Here is a 25,587-nt window from a genome sequence, read left to right as displayed (position 1 = left end):
GACTGTTCTTTGAATACCTTTTAGGTGTAACATGTCCAGAACTACTCTTCATGCAGGAGACTTTCCTTGTCTGTATGCCCACTCCACAAGTGGCTTCTCCACTCCAGCTGAAGGTTGCATTCAGCGCAACCAGGGAATCTTCAGAGCAAGAGCTCCAGGGAGAAGTCTCCCAGTAGAAATGCACACATGGGTGATCATTGCAGGCACGATGCTCCTGAAGGACTCTGTCAGGAGGACAAGCTTTTCCACCTGCAAAATGTCAAAAGAACACAGTATTTTATCTTATGACATGTGGCAAAAGGAAGTCACGGAAAAAAAATAAATGTGATAGGTTCACTTAACTTTTTTTTTTCCCATTTAAAAATAAATAAATAAAACTTAAATAAAGCTGTTGACCTTTATGGCTGCAATAACAACTTTCTAAAATATTGTTTCCCCATTAAACTAGCCTTGCATAAAATTGTGTTCCAACACATAATGGAAACAGAAATAGGCAAAGCATATTTTTGAGCTACCTTATTGATACTCCTACGCACAGCCAAGTTGATTCCATTTAAATGGCAGTATCACTCAGCAAACATGCAATTAGCTTTAAAGACAAATTAAGCATTATTTTTATGCTCATACTCCTTGCTAATTTCCCAAGGAGGAATATCTCTTAGTAATACTTGTACTACAGCCACAGAGTTGTATAGAGAGCTAACCCATACTGATGGAGGTTTGTTAATACCAACTGATACCCACATCTGCAAATCAAGTGGGAAAAACTTGAAAGACAGACTTTGAGTCTGAAGCCTTTTCTTTTCTTTACTGAGGCAGCATCCTCCAAATTCGTGTACAAAGATTTTGCTAAGATACTGCACTTTGTCAACAACTTGTAAGAAATCCACAAAGTAGAGGAGTATGAACAGTCTCCCCAGAAGCCTTAACACTCCAGCCAGCAGCCTGAATTTATTCCATAAAAGCTGCAGATGTTCATAGCTCAAAAGCTAGAGTAATGCAGTGAAATTGTAACAGTAAGCATTGTCATTTTAGGAAGAAAGAAGTAAAAATGACTAAAATCAAAACCATTCTCTTCCAGGAGGCTGAAACTGGCAACTTATGACACAGCAAAAGGGCATCCAAATTAAAGCTACAGGTTTCTGAAAGAACTGAATTGTTGGGGCCAGATATCACGAGGCTCAGAGCGCCTTTATGCCCTACTAAAATCAACAGGAGATGAAGGCATATTGCTTCTCAAAGTCCTTGCAGGACTGAGCCTTCTCAAATGAGGTATGACCCCAAACAGCCACAATAACACTGAGAAAATAGAGGGATAGAAATTTCTTAGCATGTTGATTTGGATAATTATACCACATCACTGTCCTCTTTTTCTTCTTTTCATGAGCATGGACTGTTCCACATCATGTTCAGTCTCTGAAAGGTTTAGTACAATGATAGAGTGGAAAATGCCCCTGGGTATCTTACTTTCCTGAAAAACTTCTGCTTGGAAGGGAAAACTGCAGACTTGATATACTCTTGTGTATTTGAGCACACTTCCAAAAAAAAAGAAAAATAAAAAAAGTAAAATGAAAATAAAAAGCAAATGGCAAAATATCTCGTCCATTAGACAGGGGAAAAAATATCTAACCTAAAATTTGGGCTTCCCAGGGAAAAAATGATATGATCTTTTCTCCAAATACCCACAGTAAGGAAGAACTCTTAAAATAACAAGACTAATAAGGGAGTTTTAATTTCAGAACATAAGAAATGCCTGATGGTTCATTCAGCCTAGCAGTCTGCCTGCAAAAGTGGCAGCAGGAAATTCTGTTCAGCAAAAGCACAAGAGCCTGGCCACTTTATGCAGCTCATTCACAACTTTTGTGCAAGGAAAGCAGGACAACACACACCTGTTTAGCCCATTTTGAAGACATTTATGGACCTTTTATAGACCTGTTGTTCATCAGTTCCTCTAATCCATTTTAAATCTGCTGAGACTTGCTGCCTCCACACTCGCCTTTTGCACCAAGTTTCAGGAGTTTGCTGTGCTAAGAAATATCTTTTAAAACTTGACTTTAAAGCAACCTCTTCTAGTTTCATCAACTGCCTCCTGGTTTCAAATAATGGGATTTTGTGAACGGCTTGGGGAAAATGACCAAAGGATTTGAACTGAGGTCACCCCACAAGATGGCATCCAGAAGTCATGAGAGCACAGCCAAGCCCAACATTGTCTCAGCTGACAGAGGACAAAGGAAATATGATCTGCAATGGTTAGCAGACCTCAACAGAAGTTGGCGGCTCCCCTATGAGCTGGGTATGAGAGAGTATGAAAACACATTACCTTAGTACTACAATGATAACAGTATTAAATCCATTTAAAATTCAGTCTCCCCAGATTCTGATGAGCTGTATGACTCTACATGGTAAAACATTTTATGCTTTGCTAAAGATGTTTAGAAAAAGTTGGAGTATTTGGTTTATTAATTAATTATTCCTTTCTAAGAAGGTTGAAACATTCAGTTCAAAGCTTGCTGCTTTTAGTTTAGTGTGGTTCAGGCTACATATTCTTGAGATCACTGAGCTAATGGATTTCTAGGATTCATTTCTTCAGTCCTAGCAATAGATCAGCCTTTGCTCTACTTTCATAATTCCATGCTAGTCTCTCATTTGCATTGTGTTCCCACTACAGAAAATATGAAGCCAACTTTATTTTTCAATTTAATTATTCTTTAACTCATAGGCTTTTTTTAGTAGTAGTTATTATCATTCAATCAACAATTATATAGCAGTTTACATCCTGAAGGGTCCCAATTTTCTTTGCAAGTGCTTATAAGGATGTTTATGTGAGTACAGACCATTCATATGAGCAAGGGTTTGCAGGATCAAGTCCTTAACTTTGCCCCAGAAACAGTGGGTGGTTTTAATGATAATTTACAAAACAGCACTTAACAGATCTTGTCCTAGACTAGATTTGCATCTGAAGTGTTTTGCTGCTGGATTAACAGCACATAGTGCTGACAATAGGAGATATTTTCTGTTGTGTCAACAAGGCTTTAGTCTGTTCGACCTGCTCACGTTTTATGAATTTTTATGTGCTCAGTGTGATATTATTCAAATCCTTTGAAATAAACCAACACGTAAACGAATTGTACGTGCGACTGTAGTTAGAAGACTATAATTCTAGTAAGACATACTTTGTGTAAAAATCGTATCATTGTGATATTGGTACATTAAAATCCAGGTACATGATGAGTCCACAAAGATCCAGCAGAAATTATGTATATTCATCAAGAGCGGTTTACTTATTTCAGTAGACAAACAGGAAGGCCAATACTTTTTAGGTCTGCATGAATAAAAGGAATAGGTCTTTTTCTATTTCCCTGTTTTACACAGCTCATTGTTCTCTTTTAAATTGATACTAATATGTTTCGATATGAAAACACTTGCATGGTAAGATTATGTCATGCTGCGATTTCATTAGTATAGGACGTAGCTCTCCTGAAATAAATTCACCCACAGATCTGGCCCTAAAATGCACAATAATTCACAGGCTAAAGCAAATAATTTTGAACTATGACAAAATTTCACTAAGTAACACATGTATTGACTCAAGCCTATAAAGATCATCTGCTAGTTGCTAGGCATGAACTACAGACAAGATGTATTATCTCTCATTCCTTCAGTATTGGGATTAGCTCTGATCTAAATAGTTTGGCTGAAGAACACAAGTAAAACATTAAAGAAACAGTGGTTAATCCAAAATATTTACCACTCACCCTCTGCTGGAAGGGCCAAGATGGACCTACTCCTGCTTTGACTACCCTCGGCATTTTTACTGGAGCATGAATGGGAGCACGGGGACCATTGGGACCACTCGCTGATCACACAGTCTGTTGCACAAGGGATTTCACAAGCCACGACTTCAGGACGTGGATACTCTGAGCAAAGGTGATGGGGTACTTCTTCACCTAGAGCAAACAAAACAAAGCAGAGGAAAGTTCAACTTTCTTTAATATCAATGGTCTGTCTTTATATCAAATGTCTGCCTGATACTGGAGGAATATACCGCAAAAGAGCGCAGGATTCAGCTTCAGGCTTGGAAGTATAATATTTGAACAAACATCTAAATTATTTCTTCAGAGAAAAAAAAAGTGTTTTAAGCTTTATGTGTAACTTTGTGACTACAGTCCACTTTATAAAGTACACAAGCTTGAGAAATGTGATAATCAATAAAAAGCTGTAATATCAATTATCATCAGAAGCCCTATATTTTCCAGCGAACTCCATCTGTAGAACCTATTTTCCACAATATAAATTTTACACAGGTCCCCCACAGAAGACAGTTTTCTTCTTCCTGCAGAACAAAGTATCTGATAGGTGTTTTGGTCATTGTCCTGCCACCTTGCTAGAACTAACCACATACCATTTCTGTGTGCTTCTCACACAAACATTAAGAGATCCAATATAACGGCTCTATTGTACCAGCCTTGTCTAAGGAAGAAATACTTTCAGTGGGGATGAACTAACAGACTGGGACCAGAAGCATACATCTTTCCAAAATCCCTTTCAACAAGGTAGGACATTGGGGGTGGCAGGGAAAAGCCTACCAACCAAAAGAAGAGCTGGCAGAACAGGCAGCAGAACAAAGTGTGCAAGAGGGGTGGAATGTGGCATACAACACATGGGATTATTGCTTTAAAGAGTAAAATAAAATAGAGTTCTACTTTCAAAATAATAAGGGAAATGTCCAGTAATTTTATTAATTATGTAGATGTTACATCATAATTGATAAATATTCACAAAACATACCTCTTATGGTACTGAATTACACCCAATGTTTAATAAACATAATTCAAATGAACAGATATGGTTGACTTTGCTACACTGTTCTCTTGCTTAGTGTTTCTGGACCCTCATGAATTTTCAGTTAAAATCCCAAATTTCAGGAGGCTCAAATCTTCCTGTTTATAAACAACAAGCTCACATTGAATGCTACCTCTTTTGCCCTTATAATAGCTACAAAGCTCTCCTTCGAGGTTTCTTTAATTATAGATCTATGAAAAAACATAATGACTATCCAAGCTCAATTATATGTAGGAAAAAAAATGTTAAATTTATAATGGCAACAGCAGAGTAACACTGGCTCTTTCACCTCATTCTAGAGGAACAGGGCCTGTAATGAGGCAGCCCAAGATGCAATTATAACCAGGAGGATAGAAATCTGTATTGCTTTTGCAAGACAATACATGTACGGGTGAGTAAATAAGAGAAGGAGGCTGCTAGCGAGACTGCATAAAACTGTCAATAGCACCGGCGTATTATCTGCAGTTGCATCCCTAAACGAAGACAGGCTCATCGCCCTCAAGGCACAAATAAAACTTTCCAAGCATATTATAAGAAGTAACGGAGAACCTAGCAGGCAATCAGACTGCAAAATATGTTTAAAAATATTTTATAGTCCTTTTTCCTTGCATTTGCCTATGTTCATCAGGAAGGGCTTGATAAGCCTAATCATTTTAGCACTATTTGTTGCAAGTCTGCTGAATAACAAAATCAAGACCAACACCCCCTTTGCAGACAGCCCCAAGTCCTGAGCAGCACGAGCCTATTCTGGTACTGCATTTGGCATCCCGTGCAAACCATGCTTAATCAATCATTTGCTTCAACTAGCCTGTTATCACCACCACTGCTTTGGATGCTCACATAATGCTGAGAACTATCTTCAGAGAAAAATAGTGTAAAAAAAATAAATAAATAGAACGTAAGCCTGTAAGCCTTATTCCAGCAGTCCCCTTGAGTCATCACAGTGTCAAAAGCCCTGCTAACATTTTGACAGCTTGTCTGTATAGCAGCAGATAACATGAGGGTACCCCGGGCAGGCTTGATTTTAGGAGTCATTGGTACAGTAAAATCAAGAGATTATAAGCTTTGGTGAAGTACTGTAAAACATCCATCCTCCTCTCCCTTCACTTACATTCACAGGGAAGTGTGCAGTCAATGACAGGTATGAGATGGATCATGGCCTGGGGAGTTGTCACAGACACTGGTCCTACAAGCACGCATCCCTTCCCTCCACCTGTGCAAGTTATCTTCATTATCCATGGGCTTTATTGCAAGGGAATTCCATGAAGTTCAATGAATTCAGGACTCGGCACAATTATTTCCAAAAATCAGATTGTGCCAGAGACATAGCGTTACAGACAGTCCTACTTGCCGAAAGCCAGGGGAGTCCTTACACTGATACCTTTATGACTTTACAAAGATTGCCTCCAAGCACCCACCACTCCACTTGGAAGATGGTTCAAAACATTCAGGTTTCCTGTGGGGTGGCTTCATCCACTCATGAACCTAGGTAAAAGCATGCACTTACATACCCCAATTCCCATTTCACAGATTTTGGAGCAATCACCCTGAGGGAAAGTGAGGCAAAGGAGCAAAATCTGCTTTCCACTTCTTTCCATGATTTCTTTTCACATTTGATTTATAACAAGTGACAGCAACAGCACCACTGCAACCAGAGGCTGCAATTTATAGTTCCTCAGCGATGAAATGAATATTTGAGTTTTGTTATAAAGAGCTTACCAACAAGTGCATGGAAGTATAATTCAAGACTCGGTTTGATTTACTTTATAGCTCTACTCACTGTGCTCAGGTTTAATTACTGTCTGACATTAATGTAGAGGTGCACCGTTCTTCTGTACCATCTGCCCAGCAGAGAATTTTCAGAAGCCTACCATATATTACAAAAGAAAATAATACTTCTCATGTTCCATGAAAACTGCTCGAACAGGATACATCTGAAATGTGCTTTATGCATTGGCACAGATTTACAGGGAAGATTAACTTCCCCAGAGCTTCCAAATTGTCCACCCAGTACCCTGAAGGTGTAATTCTTATTGCAGATCTTCTGAATAATCTTTCTACAGGAAGATTTCTCTCTGTGCTAAATAAGGCTTTAAGCACCTAAATTATCTAAATGCAATACAAGTTCCCCTCCAAGTATGTGTTTAGACCTCAAGATGAAGTTCTGAAATCAGCCATGGAGAGCTGTGGGGTGGCAGACAAGGATGCCAGTTTTTGTGAGTCACTCGTCCTTCAAGAAAAACAGGGGAAGAGACAGCACTGACAATGACAACTGCAAATTTGCTCCCTATTCAAGTTTTTTAGATAAGAAAGGATGACACTGGAGTGAAGTTATTCTTGTAATAACCAGGAATTAAACTCAGTGGCAGCTCAGAGCACAGCAGTATTTCTTCAGGTACCTGGTCTTTCCCATTCAGAGCCCACAACAGTTCTCTGATAGGAAACTAGTTCCTGCCCAAATTTCTGTGAGGTTGTAATAAACTTAGAGCACTGTTCATCAGTAAAGATACCCACCCAAGGCAAAAGGAAAAAAAGGCGGGGGGGAGGGGGATGTCTTAGGTTTTGTGGAGTCCTCTAACAAGCTTGGAATGGATCCAACCCATCCAAACTATCCTTCCCCAGGGGTTACTGCCACAGTCTTCATTGCCTCTCTTCAGGTGTTACTTACTTGCTCATTTCACCTTTATTCCTCTCTCTTGACACTGGCAAAGTGCCCAGAATTAGTCTCAGGGAGCTGTGCTTACTCCAAAGAGTATTTTTTCTGCCGTAATACTGAGCAGCACAAAGCTCCAGCCGTTACTCAGATACAACGGGCGGACTGGTGAGGACGATGACTGAGCGACTTAGGGCTTCATCCTAATGCTGAGGACACACAGGTGGCAGTTCAGTGGGACTCGAACTGGGGTGAACCTTGGGAAACTCTTTCTATCCACATGGAAACCACAACCAACCTCTGCTAATAAAACTGCACTTGGAAAGCACTAGCTGTAAAACCCAACTTATGCTTGCATTTTATGAGCTACAGCTGTTAATTGATTCGTGCTAGCCATGATCACCACAGCCGTTCAAGAGATAATATTCTCAATATAGTAAAGATTGAATCCCTTGCCTTCCTCAGTTAGGGTGTAATAATTATGAAAGAAAAGAGAAGCACAGCATTTTTGCAAATACATTTGTTAATAAAATTACCAAATGCGCAGGTCTCTTATTTGAATTACTTAACAAGGTAACTTAACAAAGAAACTTAACCAAGAAACTACATGGAGAAATACAACACTGAGTGGAAATTTTGGTTCATCTTAAAAGCAAATGAAATTCTCCCCAATAGGAGAAACAAAACAAGGAGCAACATAAAGCACTGTTTGAAATAAAGAGCTTAATTTTTCCTTTCTTTTTCTTATTGTCTTTTCCATTCTAGAAGTAGCCACTTCCATAGTCTTGAATAAAGTATTTCACAGCAAGGTTCAGAATAACTGTAACACTTCATTCTGATTCAGTTCAATATTAAACCTCATCCATCTGCTTTACATGACACCTCACTGAAATCCCAGATTCAGAGCAATATTCTTTTTCTTCCCAGTGACCTGCATCCTCCCGTCCCGTGACCCCGGTAATTCCACCAGCACAGCTGTCCCTCCTGGCTTGGCAGCAGAAGTACTGCATCACAGGGAATGTCCACAGGACATTAGATGACTAAAGCAACAAAAACACAAAACCTGTTAGGCAGTAGGAATGGAAAGGTCAACGAATTGAGTGGACACCACAATACTGTTTTCATTTTTAAAAAGGAGAATTTGAAAAATTTGTTTGAAGATTTCAGGTTTGCATCCGCACGTGGAGCTCTGGCCATGAGCAGCCTCTGCAGCAGGGAAAGGCTTTAAGATTGCTCTTCAGATGGTTCTGCACTGTTACCTACAAGTTCAGAAAATTTATTTTTTGCACAAATGACTGCTACAAAAATGCTGCATATTTAATGACAATTACCAGTTTGACATCAATATTTCTCCTTGTAGCATTTCAAATTATTCAGTGGAAATAATGAAGCCGTCATCTAAAATACTATATGTATCGTAAAATTTTATGTCCCACTTAAATCTCAGAGAAGAATGACAATAAACTTTGATTAAATACTTGCCTGTAACAGAATAAGATGTCAACAGGCAGTAGTAAATTCAGAGGAATTCATATTGACTGCATCCCACTTTGCTAACAGCAATTGCATTCAGAGAAAGCTGTCTGCTGACAACGTCTTGGCCTAGGCATCTCATCAACTAACAAAAATGTTAAATTTAAAAGTAATAACAATCAAATGACAACAATAGGGGAGATTGCTTATAACCATTTTGAATGTGTTCATCTTATAACAGCATTGCTGACTTGCCCTCCACGTGGCACTGTCAGCTTTAGAGGTACCTGGGACCATCCAGCGACTGCCGTGCTCAGCCATCCCACACACATTGCTTGCACTGGGAGGGCAAAGTCACACTTCAGTGAAGTTCCTGGCTCCTGGCTGACTTCTGCTAATGCCAGTCAATAGGTAAGAACATCTGAGAAGGGCCGCGTCAGTTTGTCAGGGAAAGCAGTGGCGTATGGAATACATTTAATTGCAGTGGTCCATCACTATTATCAGAGCCCCACACCAGAAAAGAAGAATGGAACAACAGTAGAGACAAATGGAGGTAAAGATCTATTGTGAAAACGATGAAGCAGAGAGGGAAAAAGAGCCATTCACAATGGAAAAGAGGAAATAAGCACTAATGCAATAAGGATCATTCTGAGGGAAAGAAAGAATAGATGACAATCATTAAGGGTTTAAGTCAAAAGGCTTAGTTAAAAAACAATTATAAAAACAAAGCATTAGATGAGGGAAAAAAAAACAACAACACTTTCAACTGCATAATGCACAATGAAGAAAAACAATAAAGTTCTGGGGAAATAAGAACAAAAAGAAGGAAAATGAAAAAGTATAAAAAAACACAGGGAGTAAGAATAAGTTTGAAAAAGTAAAATATGTTTGTAAACACATTATGAAATCACTAGCAAAGCAGAAGGCTTGCCCTCATCTCTGCATTGCTGCCCACAGTCCTGACCCTCACAGCTATACCCAAGTGGACTCCCCTATGACCATGAGAGTGGTTATGAGAAATAGATGAAGAGCCTGGAAAGATGGGGTATTTGTTTTTCTTTCCTCTACAACCTCCACTACAATTTGGACTGTTTGCTCTCAACTGTTTTTTCCCTTTTTGTTTATGTAAATACACATAAGAAAATTGATTTGTGACCATAAGGAAGCTCCTTGAAAGCAAGCACTGCTGGGAGGTATGTCAGTAAGCAGCTGACAAGACTGCAGAGACTACCCCAGGAGTGGAATATTTCCAGTATGGAGTATTTTACAGTAGCTATCAGTCCCAAACTTTAAAATAAATAAATAAATAAATACTAGAGCTGCATGATGTTATCTATGTAGCACATCGGCTCCAATGTATTTCCCGCCCCATGCACAAAAAAACGTAGTCATTTAAAAATATTTCTGTACAATTGCCTGCTGGGCTTGGAAATAACAACCAAAGAATTCATTCTACCTCATTCTACCCTGTGATTGCATGTACAACCCCCACTAAATTAAGAGAAATTGCTCATGTGGCACCTGAAAGTAAACATGAGTTTGCTGTATTCACAGAGAAGAGCACATAACTTCAAGTAGCTGTTCCTAATAATTATCATAGCAATACAATCTGAAAACATAAAGAGTAGGAACTGAACATAATCCATATTAGTGTTGGTTTTTTTTTTTCCCCCTCTATTCATACTTCCTTCTTTTTCTTCATTATCCCTGGTAATTATAAATGAAGGAATCTACACAGGTGGGTTGATCAAGACTGATTACAATTAAGATTTATTGTTGAAATTGGTGCTGCAGTGTAACTGAAGCAGGTGTCCTTCAGCTTTCTTCTCTGTGCTGCTTTGTTCAAAATGCCAATCAACTCAAAATATTGTAGAAATCAATTACACAAAAAAAGTCAAACCTATTAAAATGTCACAAAATATATATACTTCAAAAACTTTAAGAAAAAAACAATTCTTGTGAAGAGACTTGTTTATTCCAATAGCATATATAGTCCACTTCATCTTAAATACCTGTACAGCGGGCCATGTCAATTTTAGCAGAGGCATTCAGACACTAATTTTGAATAAAGAAGGTGACATTTTATTCCCAGGGCATCACAACCTGAAATTTCTAAAACACTCAATTTCTACAGAATTAAGGTGCCATTTTCACACTCAACTCCACCCCCCCCGCCCCCCTCCCCCCCAAAAAAAATTATAAGCGATATATTAGAACAGGAAAATTATGGTAATGGTGATCTGACACAGTGAGCAACCCAAAAAACAGAAGTCACATGCATACACATGGAAAAGTCCATGTAAACATGGATTATTATGACATTTATTCTGATTATGCTCCTCCTAAGAATGATGTACCTTGCTGGCTCTTCATAGCCATCAAGGCTATGACTGACTGTTATTCCCAAAATAAGAGTTAGAAATTTCCCATGTATTGTGGAAAACATTTTTTATTCTTGTAGTAACAGAAATCAACCGAAAAGTGAGTTTTTATCAACTTAAGACTGAAAAATTGTAAACACTGCCACAGAAATGGTTTATCTAAGTTGGCAAAAGTCTTGTTTTCAGATACAGTGAATGCTAATGATAATAAATAATTGCAAATACCATCTGGAATCTTTGAAAAACATCTTTCTCCAAGTCTGAAATTGAATCTCCACAAAAAGAGGATCAATGCAAAAGAAAATGAAAATGGTAAATTAAAATTAGATTTATGCCAACCACTTAAAAATAAGTGCTCATTTAGAAGCAGTTAACACAAAAATGCATTCTAGTTCAGATACAGAATGTGCATGTGTGTGTAATCCCATAAAACAGCTCAAAGCTTCCACAATCCATGAGGAAATGTTCAGAACATGCAAGACCAAATACTGGGCTATTTTTTTTCTTTTTATTAGTACTATTAATAGTAGTAGTTTATTTTTCAATTTTGTCTAATTGATACACAAAACCCAGAACAGACTGGTAGTAAGATGTCCTCTTAGATAGCTCTAAAAGATTACAAGACAATAACAGTACTGACTACCAGTTGAGGGTCTAAACAAATGAGTGAAATCTGTTCATGACAAAAGCAATACAAATCACAAACCATTATCTTCAGTTATGGAGTAAAACCTATTATTGTAAACATGGCTTTTTGCCAAGTATCAAAATATGCATCTCAACTGAACAAGATAGTTTTCATGTGCATTAAGTTACTTCTAGCTAACGCACCCCCACCTATGCTTGAACCAGTTTTATATAAAAAAGTCATAAATTTTAGAAGAAAAGAGTGTTTAATTTCCAGTGTATTTTGTGTAGATAGATCATTTAGTACCTAAAATGGGGAGAAATTAAACACAGGAAACAATATAAATATTATAGTCTTAGCCCATGAGGCAGAACTTTAATCACATCATAAATAATGATGCTTGCCATTTCAGCCAGTAGAGCATCATTCCTTCAGAGCCATTTAAAGGGCATTTGATCTCCAAACTGCTTCACACTGTCTGTAACTGCTAATACTGTAACGCGACAGCCTAACCCTGCTTACAGCTCAACTACAACAGCATCAGTGAAGGAATTTAAAGGCAAAAGCATTGATGATGACCTAAAATATGGAAGGTATATTTAGAAAAGTTTCCTGTTATTTTCTTTCTCCAGAAAATGTACATAGATTTAAGCTTGATAATGGCTGGGGGGGGTGGGAAGGAGGGGAACAGGACCCACTGTCAGTGTTTTCCCCTCTTATTCAAATTGCCTCAAAGCTAACAAAATAAAAACCTAAGAGCTGGTATCTGCGAGTATACTTCTCAATCAGGAAGGGGAAAAAAAAGAAAAAAGAAGTTACCACTGAAGGTTTCCATGAGGAAATCTCTCCCAGCAGTACAGGGCCTTGTATTTGGGTGGTGTAATTAAAAGGTGACAACAGATCTGCTAGCGCATCACAAAAAGTGACATGTTTTACACCTAGCAGGCTTGAGATGCCACTTTGCCTGAAGCTTACTCAGACAAGGCAGCATGTTCCTCTTCCTTTTTTTCTCATCTGGTGAAGCTATTTTCCATAAAAATGTTCGCTCTTCCTCTGCTGTTCTGATAAGATGAACAGTGTCACTTAAATGCCACAGCAAGATGAAGCATATTTGCAGCACCAACTGGCATTATCATGCTCACCTGGGATCTGGGGTGTTGCCAGCAGAGCAGCATCCACCAGGACATGAACACTGCATTCCCAGGCCTCCACATGGTGGGATGCACTGACCTCCACCACCGTATCCTTCAGGAGCTCTGACTGACATGTGGGGCTCAGCCACAGCAGCCAAGTCCAGCTGTTGGCACACCCGGAGCCGGACCATTGCCATTACATCCCACACTGCCCCCCTGACTTAAAAACAAAGTAAGGTCTGGACACGCCTACACCCATTGATTCACTTCGTATCAAATGGTGAAGCTATAACCTGAAGACTGAATTAAAAACATCTCGAAAAAAGACCATTGCTCATGCTAGGGTAATCTCAGAGTACGCCCTCTGCTCACTTTAAAAAAGTGAGGTAGATTATAGAGGACAAAGTAAATGCACAGTAACTGGAGAAAACAAAGGAGAAGGAATTATCTTTGATGTCAAAATTTCATCAAGCTGAGGTTTTCTCAGAGATGCTAACGCCAGGACTATGCTGAGCTGGCATTTCAGACAAATGGTGAGCTCAGAGGCACCCACGCCAGCAGCCACTCTCCCAGTAAATCTGCCATGCCAAGCTCTTCCTTATTTGTGCTGCTCCAAAGCAGAAAAAGAGACGCATGAGCTGCAAAGGGACAACCAGTCATTCCCTACCAGGTTTTCCAGCCACCGTTGGAGAACTACTATTTTAACTTTGCTACTAGATTAAAGGAAAACACAGAATCAGTAAATGAAATCAAACGGAGGCCCTCCTCTCCCTTTTTAAACACCCTGAAGTGTCAGGACTGTCAGGAAGCATTTGGACGCACTTTTCAAATATGAGAACTGATACAGAAAAACTGAAGAAAATCTGGATAAAATTTGGTTTTCTACTACTAAATTTCTTTGCATGAAAAAAGCAATAACCTCTCCGCGACTTAGAAAATATTTCTGTTCTGATTATTCAGCTATTAAAATGGGAAAGTGCCATTTTATGACAATTGCTTTCGGCAGGAGATATTTTACACTTATATTCTCAAGGAATATGCACATAAGGAAGAACAATATTAAAACCTTCAGCGCTAATCTGTATTTTCAAAGCTAAGCACATTTTGACAAACTTTCTAATAGACAGTGTTCAAAATTCATAACATATATGAGCACGATTACGTTACTCTAATTTATTTTTTATCCTCTCATGTGCAGCAATAAAATTTTACCTTTGAACTTATATTTATTACAACTTTTACTCAATGGAGGGCATGCAGGCACTGAAATATAATAAAGCTCTGCTAATTCTATACATTATTGAAATCCTAACACTGCAAATGCTTTCTTCATACATACTTAAAATTCCAATTCAAAATCCATTTCATTAAAAGCGTGACTTAAGCAACAGAGTATGCTTATTTTTTAGTTTGTGGATTAATGTAGCAGAATTATAACTTATGTATTTGGAGAAAAAAGTAAGTTAAAGGTAATACTAGTGTTTGGCTAGGTGTTGCAGGCAAAAGTTTGATAGATGCTAAATAATTGAGTGCTCCATCCATCAGAATCATAAGCACTATAAAAATATAGAGAAGGGAAGTGCTAGCAAATAGCCTTTGCTTACCCACAGGCTACTGTAAACTGGGCCTAATTCCAGAGGTAAAAATCCCACTGGCTTCACCAAACTGGGAATTGTATAGCTATGCAGGAATAGCCTCAAAGTAAATGAAGCACAAACAGGTGAGAAGGCAGAAGTAATTTAGCCAGCTTGGAAATTTAAGTGCAGCTCACTGAATGGTGGTGAGAGGTGCAGAGCACACAAGTCTGAGTTCAACAGTGACAGGTACCTGCTGCTGGATAGAAAACACAACTGAGGAACCATGAAGATCAGGTGAAATCAAATCTTAAAATGATGAAGGTCATCATGTAATGCTAATAATACCTGGCTAATGAGAACTTGACAATTGACAAACACGACAAATTTCAGACAACTCTTAACTTGGTTGATATAATCATGAATGATAGAACAACACGAGTAAGTAAGGTAACAGCTCGTGCACGTAAATACACGTTGAAGTGCAAAAGTTGACTCAAATTGCAACTATAATGTTGGCACAACCTTCTTTTTTTTTTTTTTTTTTTTTTTTTTTTTTTTTCCCAAAAGGTCACTTTGTACATTATCTCCAGTTTCATTGATCAGCAGCTGAGATAACCGCTGCTCACACACGCCTCAGAGTCATCGGGAAAAAAGACAACGGGATGACTTTCTGCATACTATGTCCTCATCACATTTCTGGTAATTGTTCAGTCATAGATAAGGCACAAATAGGGGAAAAAACAGCAGAACAGACTACTCTGAAAATGTAACAGACAGAACTCAAAACCTTTGCACTTGGCACTGAGGCACCACAAATGACAGCTGTTATTACTGCTGTAATTCCGTGGCTGGGACTCAGAAATGTAGTTTGCTTCCCAGGAAACATGGAGATGTGATGTTTGATGCCTCCTGAGCCCACAGGAGCAGCTAGCCCAGCCGTGGCCAGGTCACCAAATGCCCACAGGACTGAACACCTGAAGTCACGCTGTGAGAACATGCTCCCATACCCACCGCATCCATCACCCCTGTCCCAGGCTACAGACTGTGCCGGTACGACTTTCACACCCATTGACACGGTCACACTGGGTTAGCTTTTATAACCCCGCAGCCAGGACTGCTGTGAGTGCCAGACTTGAGTTTATCTCATCACAACCCTCTGACGTGCATCACAGCCTCTGCTGGACATCGGAATCCTTCCGGAGCACTACGAGGTTCCCACCACATCTCTGTCTACACAGGTTTATAGCCTACCACTGAGGACTAAGCCTGAGACTTTCATATCTAAAAACCTTGTCAGAGAGAACTACAGTAAAAATCCTCTGCCTGCGAGTCATCAGCAGTCAGTACAGCCTCCTGACCTAGCTACAAGAGAGAAATGCAAGTGAATACATTGAGCTGATTAAGGTTTTTGGCCATGAAATACTACAACAGGCTGGGGGAAACACATGAGGGTTGGATTTGAACTCCAGCACAGAGATATAATGAAGCTGCCACACTGGAGGATTTCCCAGAGTTTTGTAGGACTTAGTGCAAGACACCAAGCTCTCTCAGACTCAGCTGCTGAAATGTAGGTTCCTGAGCTACTCTGTGCTATGGCAAGCCCAGGTGGGGCAAGGCAAAGCTCATCTTCGTGTGACATCCCCGCAACAAGCAGTAAAGCAGGGAGCAGTTCACTGAAGCAAGCTATCAGGTTACCTCCTACAGTGATGTGATTGTCTGAGATCAGCTATCTCAGCTGCCTTGCCAGCGTTTAACAGCAAACAGCACTGAGCAACGCAGCCAAAGCCACAGACTTGGTCATAATCGTAAAGTGGACAAACAGCATGGGGCAGGCAAAAGAGATCTTCTGCCAGAAAGTTGTTGGCCTTGCAGCGAGCACTGAGGAGTGATTTCTGGTGAAGGATGAGAAACTATTTCAGAAATTTGGTCTTGACCACTCTTGGTTTAGAAAGGAATACTCACTTGTTAAAAGAAAGGCGCAAGGTTTCTTTGAAACTCAGTAAGCAGAGCAAGGTTTTACCCGCTCTTAGGCAGTTGAAATGTATTCCACTACAGATGGGAAAGACTTTAAAGTCACCTCCCTGGCAAAGCAACCTCCCAACATATTGAAAACCAGCAGGAAGTGTTGAATTAATACATATATGCTAACAAGAACTCCTACAGCCATGAATGTTTAATCTAATTTTTCACTAGCTGACACTGCACCCAATGGCTGCAGCATGTTTTTGAAGCCTTGAGACACGGGAAGAACCAGAGGAAAACTAACATAAAACAGGGAATCACAGAAAAGCAGTCAGAGGGAGAAGCCTCTGGAGAAAGCCCAGAGCAGAACAGCATCAGCAAACCAGGCAAGACAGATAATATTAACATCTGGACAGGGACGGAGGACGGAGAGAAGGGAGTTAATGTGAGCACCAGGGAAGTCTGTCTGTATATTCAGCAGTCGTGGGGCTACATTTCAATGATGTTCAGAGTACTTCCCAGTAATACAGAAGATGTTACCACTTATGTACTGTGTATACAGAGATGTAAACAAAATGAGTTTTTAGAGAGCGTGTAATGCTGGCTGAATGCACAAGATAAGTTGTTATGTACCAACTGACTGCTGGAAAAAGGAACTTTTACACGTTTTTAGGGGGCTTACCCATATATCTTAATGTTCTAGACTATGACAAATGATTGGATAACAACTCTTACTCCCCTTGTCATCATCCATCTTCTTAGGAGACTTATTTCTTCAAATCCTGATGATGAACCTCTGTAGTCACTTATCTGAGCGGCAAAAATTTATTGCCTTTACTTGAAAATGAAATTCTCCTCTAAGAGAAATGGAATGGACACAAAAGGGCAAATTTCCACCCTGGAGTATGTGGATGTATTTTCTTTCTTGTTATTGGGAACTATACACAATTATTCTAGGTCACCATTTGGACCAGAGGGTACCTCCTGTGTTAATAAGAATGGCAAGCTTCCAAAATAAAAATAAATTTAAAAAAAAGCCCACAGATCATAGAGATGCCCTAATGAGAAAAGATGAGGCCCCGTAGTAATCCTGCTTTTCACTGCACATATTTAACAGGGCTGCCAAAGCAGAGTCTCCAAAATACTTACTAATTACATTGGACTGCCTCCAGCCCCTGTCACTAACAGGGAACAGAACTGTGTGAGGAACCAACCCACCAAGAGTTCAGAGATGATGCTATTATTTTGGGAAAGCATTGAAGGAGACAATAGACAAGAGGAGAATTGTGGAGTGACATACTGTGGGACCGATTTGGACTGAGAATACTGCCAAATTTGGGGGACTTTGTGAGCAGCTGTATAAAAATATTCTGACACAGCTGGGAGCGTACCAAAAATCAGAAAGATGCAGAAGAGCGGAGTAGCCTGTGACACCACAATATTGTTGGACTGAAACGTGCTCTGGCAGTTACTGGAACCTGCAGTAGAGATTGGAGTATAAAAAGAATTCTGCTCTACACATTTTCAATGAACTCTGCTAAAAGGATTCATACATGCCGTGTGTGTGTAACCGTTCAACAGCTAGAGCTGGTACTCCACGAGTGGTTGCTTCCAATACAGGGGAAGTCCAAATTAACACCAAAGGGTCATGACTGTGGGGTCCAAAAGCAGATCACTGAAGAAAATCATGTTCCTGCTTTTGTTCGATCAATCATGAGAAGTAGCAAATCTGTGCAAGTCAGCTGTGACTTAGAAGAAACAATACTAACAACGGGCATTCAAGACTTCACATCAAGTTGCATGGTTAGCCATTAATTACCTTGGAGTTAAAAACTTTCATTCCAGCTCCATGGTATGAAAAGGACTGAAAGAAGTGCAGGTACCCAGAGTGACACCATAAATATTGATCACAGTGCTGTTCCACTTCATTAGCCACGAATTGAGCAATGTTTCTCAAGGGAGGAGAAACGGCAGATCCAATTTTAATTAAACCACTGTACTAAAATGCAAACCTCATGGAATATTATTTTAATTATTGCTCTTTACTCATGCCAATTGCAGCCTACAAAATATCTATACATAGATATGACATGTTTCTGGACAGAGAGCCAAAACCTTAAGCTGCCAAGGAGGTACATCCACACTACATGAAGCAGCACCACGTAACGATACCCGAGTGAGCTCTGCAACCAGGACGAGCAGTTCCAGCCCAGCACTTCACCCTGGGCTCATTAGCCCAGCAGAGAGCTGAGAACCACAGCTCATTAAGCAGCTCCAACGTTGTGCTACCACAGCTATAGTCTTTCTGAGACACAAGCTGGTCTCTGGCAATGAAGGGGCCATACAGGCTTATTAGCTTATTCAGACCTACCTATGTAGTAGAGTACATAAATCCTAAACCATTTAACCTTCAAAATATATGTCTGGGAATAGTGCCAGTGAATATTTGAAAGGGATTACAGGAAGTGTATTAGTTGTCACGGAAAATGAAAATATGGATTTCAACAGAAACTCTGTATACAGGGGAGTTTCGGTCCCCAAATCCGTTAGTCTAGCAGCCATGCTGAACGAAGGGAAGATTGTACAACCAGCTCAGACAACACAGGGCAAGCGGATAGATTTTAAAAACTTCATTTTCATCTACTGAAATAAAACATTTTACTTTTTAATTTTTTTTAGTTTAATCAGAAAATAACCTCATTAAATGACAGTGTGTAAAAAGAACATATAAACTAGAAAGAAAAATAAAAACTTTCTGAATAAATTAATGTTTATTGCTTTTAGACTTTGATATTCTGGTCTTTTCTACTTAAATGCAGTTTAAATGTATTACTTGCCACGGCCTTTACGTTAAACCCAGTAAGTCTGCAATTTGCGATAAAATTCCTTATCTCTCTCTTTCTGAACCTACACAAAGATCCAAGGTTAATTTGCAGATAATATTACTTCATGAAATAATTATCTTAGTCTATAGTACTTAAAATAGCTGAATTTGAAAAAGAGAGATTTCAAAAAACGAGGCAGTCATGACTGCCGGGTGGAGGCTGCCTTCCCTGGTGCACCTACCCACCCTGGTGGGATCCGCAGTGGGGTCAGAGCCTGGACTTGGGGCACCACAGCCCCACGCATCCTCCTGGCTATGGCTGCAGGCACGGTGCCGACAGGCATGCCCTGGGTGCAGCCAGACACCATGCGCTGGGAAAGGGATCTGGCTCCATGCAGCCTTGCCCTCCAAGCCCTCGTACTCCAACAGCAAGGTGGCCGTACCTGCAGGAGCTCCTAATGTCCTATCAAAATAGCTCTGCGACCAGCTGGGCAGACTGCAGGTTTGGGTGGCCCAAAGTCAGAAGTTAAATGGTGAGACACTGTTAAGCAACCCCACAAACATGCCCGTAGGGACAGCCACTGCCCTGTTAGTGCAGCCTGTAGCATACAGACCCTGCTCACCCAGATCTCCAGGTGGCACAGGCAGCTGCAGCACTTTCATCCCAGGAGCTTTGCATGACAAAAAACGGGATGCCAAAGACAACCACGTGCTTCTCTTACAGGGCTCTGCACCTCCGAGGTCTCAGCTGCTTTCACACAGCCTTCCCATCATCTTGCCTTCTCCCTCAGATTACTTCTTCCTTCCCAAGAGAAAGAAAAACTTAATCTGACAAAGATGTTTGTTTGTTTTTTTCTTATTCCTCGGCCATTTCCCAGCACTGTCTCATTACAGCTCCAGCACTCACTGAAGAATTACTCTCTTCAGCCATTCTTTCTCATCCTGCTAATTTTCCCAACCATCCTCCTATTAAACTATACAAATATATTCATTTAGTAAATACCCCATTAACCAGGTCAGTATACAGTATTCACAACTTATTACAGAGCAGCGCCAAATCAGTCACAGGAGCAATTATGCAATTGTACTGCAGACAACTCGCTTTAATCTTAATATGGGGCTGAAGATGTACATGCCAATGTTCATTCACACGACTCATTCATTCCCAAGCACTGCACACCATTTGTTTTGCCCTCACTTACGCAGCTCTCTCATGTATTCTGATTTATAGGCTTTGTGAACTGCCAGAAAATATGAGCTCGGTACTTCACCTCTCATGTAAGGGATTTTGTTACTGAATGTAAGGGTGATTCAAAGTTTGCGTCTCCCAGAGGGACGAAACAAAAGCTAAGCTAGATAGGCAGAATCAAAACCTAAACAAGTGTTTTTATCACAAAGTAATGCTAAAGAACTGAAGATTCTTCCAGAATTATTAAAAATAAATGGTTATAGAGAAGAGGGATTAGATGAGATTATGAGATGCTATAGTTTCAATAGAAGAAAAAAAAAACGGGTTTTAAAATCACAGCTGTATTTGAAGGTATTCATTTATTTAAGCGTCTTGGGAAAACAGGTTGCCATATAATATTAACAAACAAGAATATGCTCTGTCAACTACATGCAGTACCACAGACATTTTGAAGCCCTAAATAAATAATGTATTAGAAGACCTAGCCTACTCTGAATTAATGCAAACTCCTCCGATATAAATGAACAGTAGTAGTAGAATTACTTTCCTGGGATTTAAGTCATATATAGCATTAAAAGTAAAGGCGTTAAGATACTTATTGATAGGCAAGAAACTGTTACCTCTAGATCTATGCATGCCCAGGGAGCACTCTGCTAAATTTACAGTCTCAGAGAGTTTCCAGCACAGTTACGGAATCAGTCAGCTTTATTTGTAAACAATACGAAAAAGAACAAAATGCCCTCTTGGCTCTAGTCTCTTCTGACACAGCACTAAGCACACAACAAAACAGTGCTGATGCTATTAAACGGGGGAAATCTGGTGAAACTGGAGAAAATTATTCCTTCATTTAATGGGATTTTTGTATCTGGTAAGAAAAATGGAATTTGAACTCAGGGGTTCATCTGTGTTTCTACACCATACTACAGGCAGCCAAATCCTGTCTTCCATCTGGTTCAAGTATGGATCAACCCCCCTCTACACAACCGCCCAAGGTCTAGCCTGCAATTCTGAAGGACTTGCCAGTCCTGCTGGGTCATCAGGGTTTCACTACAAAAAAAAAAAAAAAAAAAAAAAAAGACCACGTATTTTACATCACATGCAAATTTGCCAGTAATTAATGGAAACAACCCCAAAGCCAGGGACAGATTTAAGTGCACTGCCACAGGAGATGTGGCAGGGCAACACAGGTGGAGCTCATGTCACCTGGAGGAGGCTCTGCCCATTGAGCAAAGCACCCTGGGTTTACCCAGACCCAGAGCTCACTGCTCACTTCCTAGGGGCAGGTAAACATTCTCACCTCTTCCCAAAATGCCATTTTCACAGTCTCTGTCTCCCACTGGAGATAGTGCCTGGATACCCACAGACAGCACTAGCCACAGGACCAAGCCAAGAACTAATTTTTGTGATTACTTTTACCTCCTTTGTGATACGAAAGGAAATAACCCTGCTCTCTGCTTGCACAGCTGTTGACCTTGTATGCACGGATGCGTTGAGTCATTCATCTCATTCCTCCTTTTTTTTTTTCATTGGGGGGGGAGAGGGGAGGTGAAATAAATGTGTCAGCTTTAAGAACTATGATATATCAAAAGCACACAACATGGGAGGAAAAGGGTTCAAAACTGGGAAATGCATTCCAGTGATCTGGGATGATTCAGTTTGCAAAGAAACTCCAACTCACCTTTTTGTCACAAGCTTTGCTCTGGCATTTAACAGCTGCCTGAAGTTAAAAAGCTAACAGGCTGTTTGTTTGAAAAGGAACCACAAAAACCTTTTCCTCTTACTTGTTTAACTCTCCCAAACAAAGGCAATATCTAGAGTAGGAGACAATTACAGACGTGATGCATACAGACAGACTACAAAAAAAAAAAAAAACAACACTGAACAATGGAACTTTCAATTGTTCTCAGTCTCCTCAAAGAGCTAATCCTTCCCAATTCACACTCACTCCAGCACTTCACAAAAGCTACCTTTTATTAAATATGAGATTCAATGCACAGATAAACAAAAGTGATAATGCAATCCATACTCAAGTTAATCCCCTGGCATCAAAACTATGGCAGAATTAGGAGTTTTCCTGTTTTATGGCTGTTCATAGTCTATCATTTCTTGTCACAACTTCAGAGCTCAGTCTTACATTTCAGGTCCACTGAACTCTTGTGTTTCTACGTAAGCCAGGGTCCATGTGAGGATCCCAGAGAGAGCCCCAGATTCAGTGGGAATTCTGTCCACAAGAGAACATGACAGAGCATTTAGGAGCCATATGCCACAGCCATTTTCCCAGCTCTGCAATTTCTCTACCATTTCATCACATTCTTCTCTTCCCATTATGACTACCTGACTAGTCACAAATTGCTGCCTAATGAAGAGTCCTGACATTACAATATTTAAATAGAATTAAGAGGAAGATTAAAAAATTACAGACCAATATTCTGCAGATTCAATCTCTGCAAACTAGCCTAAAGTTTGCATGTCCTGAATTCTTAATTAAAAGTTTGTCAAAACTTCCTAGTTAAGGGAGGAGCCTTCCCCTCTGGCATCCATTAATCTCAAAACAAGGAACTAAATTTGGATTTCATCAGCTCCACTCCATAAGCAGAAAGAAACCTCAAAAGAAAGTGCAACACTTCAATTTTCTCTCCGTAGCGTTCACAACTGTTGTATAAAGGTGGTGCAAATAATCATTTCTGTCCAGTACGCAATGTGCAGCACCAAAGGAAATTCAGCTACAGAAAAGGCCTTCTGTAGGGCCACACAGCAGGAAAGGATTAAATTACACAAAGAGCCCTTCTTTTTCCTCCACAAAAAGGTCTGTGGTCAGAGATCAATGTGAGAAGCTGTCTATTTAAGTTATACTCGAATTATTTCCTTACATAAACGCTGGAAGAAGCTTGCTGCTGATCCCTACAGTACAGCACACAGACGTCCCCTCCTTTGTTGAAGGAGCAGTAAACACAGAAGACCTCAGCTCTGCAGACCGTTCCCAGCATTTTCTTCTCCCCTGACTTCTCTCTGTCTCCCCTCTTCTCTTCCACACCCCGAGCACTTCTGCAGACTGAAATGCAAGGATGCTCCCAACTCCACAGCCTGTTGTTAGATGCTCATTACTAAACTTGATCTCAGACCTAAAAACATAATCATTTGCAGAATCAGGTTTAGTTTATTTCTTTTAATGTCATTAGAAAAAAAAAATAATCCTATAATTTATGCAATAGTACCCAATGCAAAGCTTATGTAGCTTATTTTAAAACATTTTTCCTTTCAAGGGTTGTATAGTAACGTGAACTCCAGCCTACCAGGCGTCACATACAGAATGCAATAAATGCCAGTCATTTCTTTACTCTAATGACCTTCTGCTTAATTAAACATGTTACACTATAGAAATAGAAAAGAAATGGAATAGAAAGTCCTGGCTAAAATAATTCTGAACTGAGCATTGGACAGTTTTTTGTCTCTTAAGAATAATTAAAAATAATAATAATAATAATATCAACTATATTAAAACCTGGTTTCCTAAGGAAATCAGGATATGCCATCATGCTCTTTTTGAAACCATCCACTGATGTAAACCAAATTTGACAGGGGTTTGTCCCTCAGAGATTTACTTATCTTTTGATATGAGTGCTAGAAAAAGTTCCAAATTATTTGCCAGCATTCAAGGCAAGTCATCCGTCCTGCTTTGTTTGCTGGCTGGTGAAACACTGGTCCCCAGAATGAGGTACCTATGCAGCACCTGGCCTGTCCCGGGGGATGGACTCAAACACACAGGGGGGAGCGGTGCTGGAGGGCAGCAGGATGAGAGCATGGAGGCAGAGACCGGATTATCACCGTGGGACGACAAAAGCTACAAGAACATGATTCTTTCCTAGTTCACTTTTTTTTTTCTTTTCCATTTTTCCTTTTTTTTTTTTTTTTTTTTTTTAAATTTTGTGACCATTTCTGCAAACTGTCACGTCTTTTCAACATGAAGAGTTTAGAACAGATGCTTAAAGGAAAAGTTTGTGCCCGCACAACCCATACTGCGTTTTCCTACAATTTAGTTACAGGGTCCTTCAGAAAAACTGTGAATGGTGTCATATAAACATGCTGTAATATCTGGTTAAAGAGAAATGGCTTAAGGATGGTGTTAATATGAGCAGCTTTGAATTCATGCATCTCAAAGGGGATATTGTAGACAGGAAACTAAAGCCCGAGGAAGTTTTGTGGTTTGCCCCTTGTCACATCTGTGTAAAGAGGCTCTAAAAACACCACATCAAAACCAGGTGGAAAGATCATTGATGTGAAGGTTCTGAATAGCCACTGGTTATTTCCAGAGAACCCCTGTCTATACACCAAAACAATCAAGGGTATGACTAGCACATAAAGCTCCTTAACAACTCTGCCTGGGATGAGATGGATAAAAAATGTCATAGAGCATCCCCACTTCTTACATTCCTTACAACTCTGAACTTCATGCTCTGTGTTTGAGAGACAACACAGATACTGCCGGCTGATAGACAAGAAGTGAGGAAACGATTTGCATACATTAAATGCTTCTTAGTAGTAAGTAGTAAGGCAATGAAATCCTTAGCTACTTTTAGAACCTGTTTAGTCCCCAAAATCACAGCCCTTTATGGATGAGCTTCACCCTTTTCCATTCACTCCTCCTGGCAACTTCAGTCACTGCTGGGTCACAGATCCAGAATCCCGTCCTTAATTCAGCTTTTCAAATTGATCCTTCATGCCTCCTTCCTCTCCTCAAGACATATTTGCACACAGTAGTCTTCAAGTTGTCATCTACCTACTACTTAACTTTCAAATAGAGTTCAGAAAGCATCATATTTTGCTCACATCTCCCCTTTGTTGAAGCAGTGTTCCCTAAGAAATACAATAACTCTCTCAAAAATAATATGAACTCAACATATATGTGAAGTTATGCTTAGTTTAAA

The 25,587-nt window shown here is 39.8% G+C and overlaps 1 protein-coding gene across 6 annotated transcripts in view; it reads right to left on the bottom strand.

Annotated features, from left to right (window-relative positions):
• The window catches only part of THSD7B (thrombospondin type 1 domain containing 7B), a 321,145-nt gene that overhangs the window by 146,286 nt on the left and 149,272 nt on the right, over positions 1-25,587 (bottom strand). For all 6 annotated transcript variants that reach the window (XM_068687381.1, XM_068687382.1, XM_068687384.1 and 3 more), the window contains exons 9-10: positions 3,756-3,947; positions 18-249 (exon numbers count right to left, since the gene is read on the bottom strand). In XM_068687381.1, coding sequence (XP_068543482.1) covers positions 18-249; positions 3,756-3,947 — 424 coding nt within the window. The remainder of the gene's footprint in view (positions 1-17; positions 250-3,755; positions 3,948-25,587) is intronic.

The sequence above is a fragment of the Anas acuta genome, chromosome 6 (assembly GCF_963932015.1).
Source record: "Anas acuta chromosome 6, bAnaAcu1.1, whole genome shotgun sequence".
Classification (NCBI taxonomy): Eukaryota; Metazoa; Chordata; class Aves; order Anseriformes; family Anatidae; genus Anas; species Anas acuta.
Note: the sequence above shows the minus strand (reverse complement) of the source record. Positions and strands in the feature narration are given on the sequence as shown.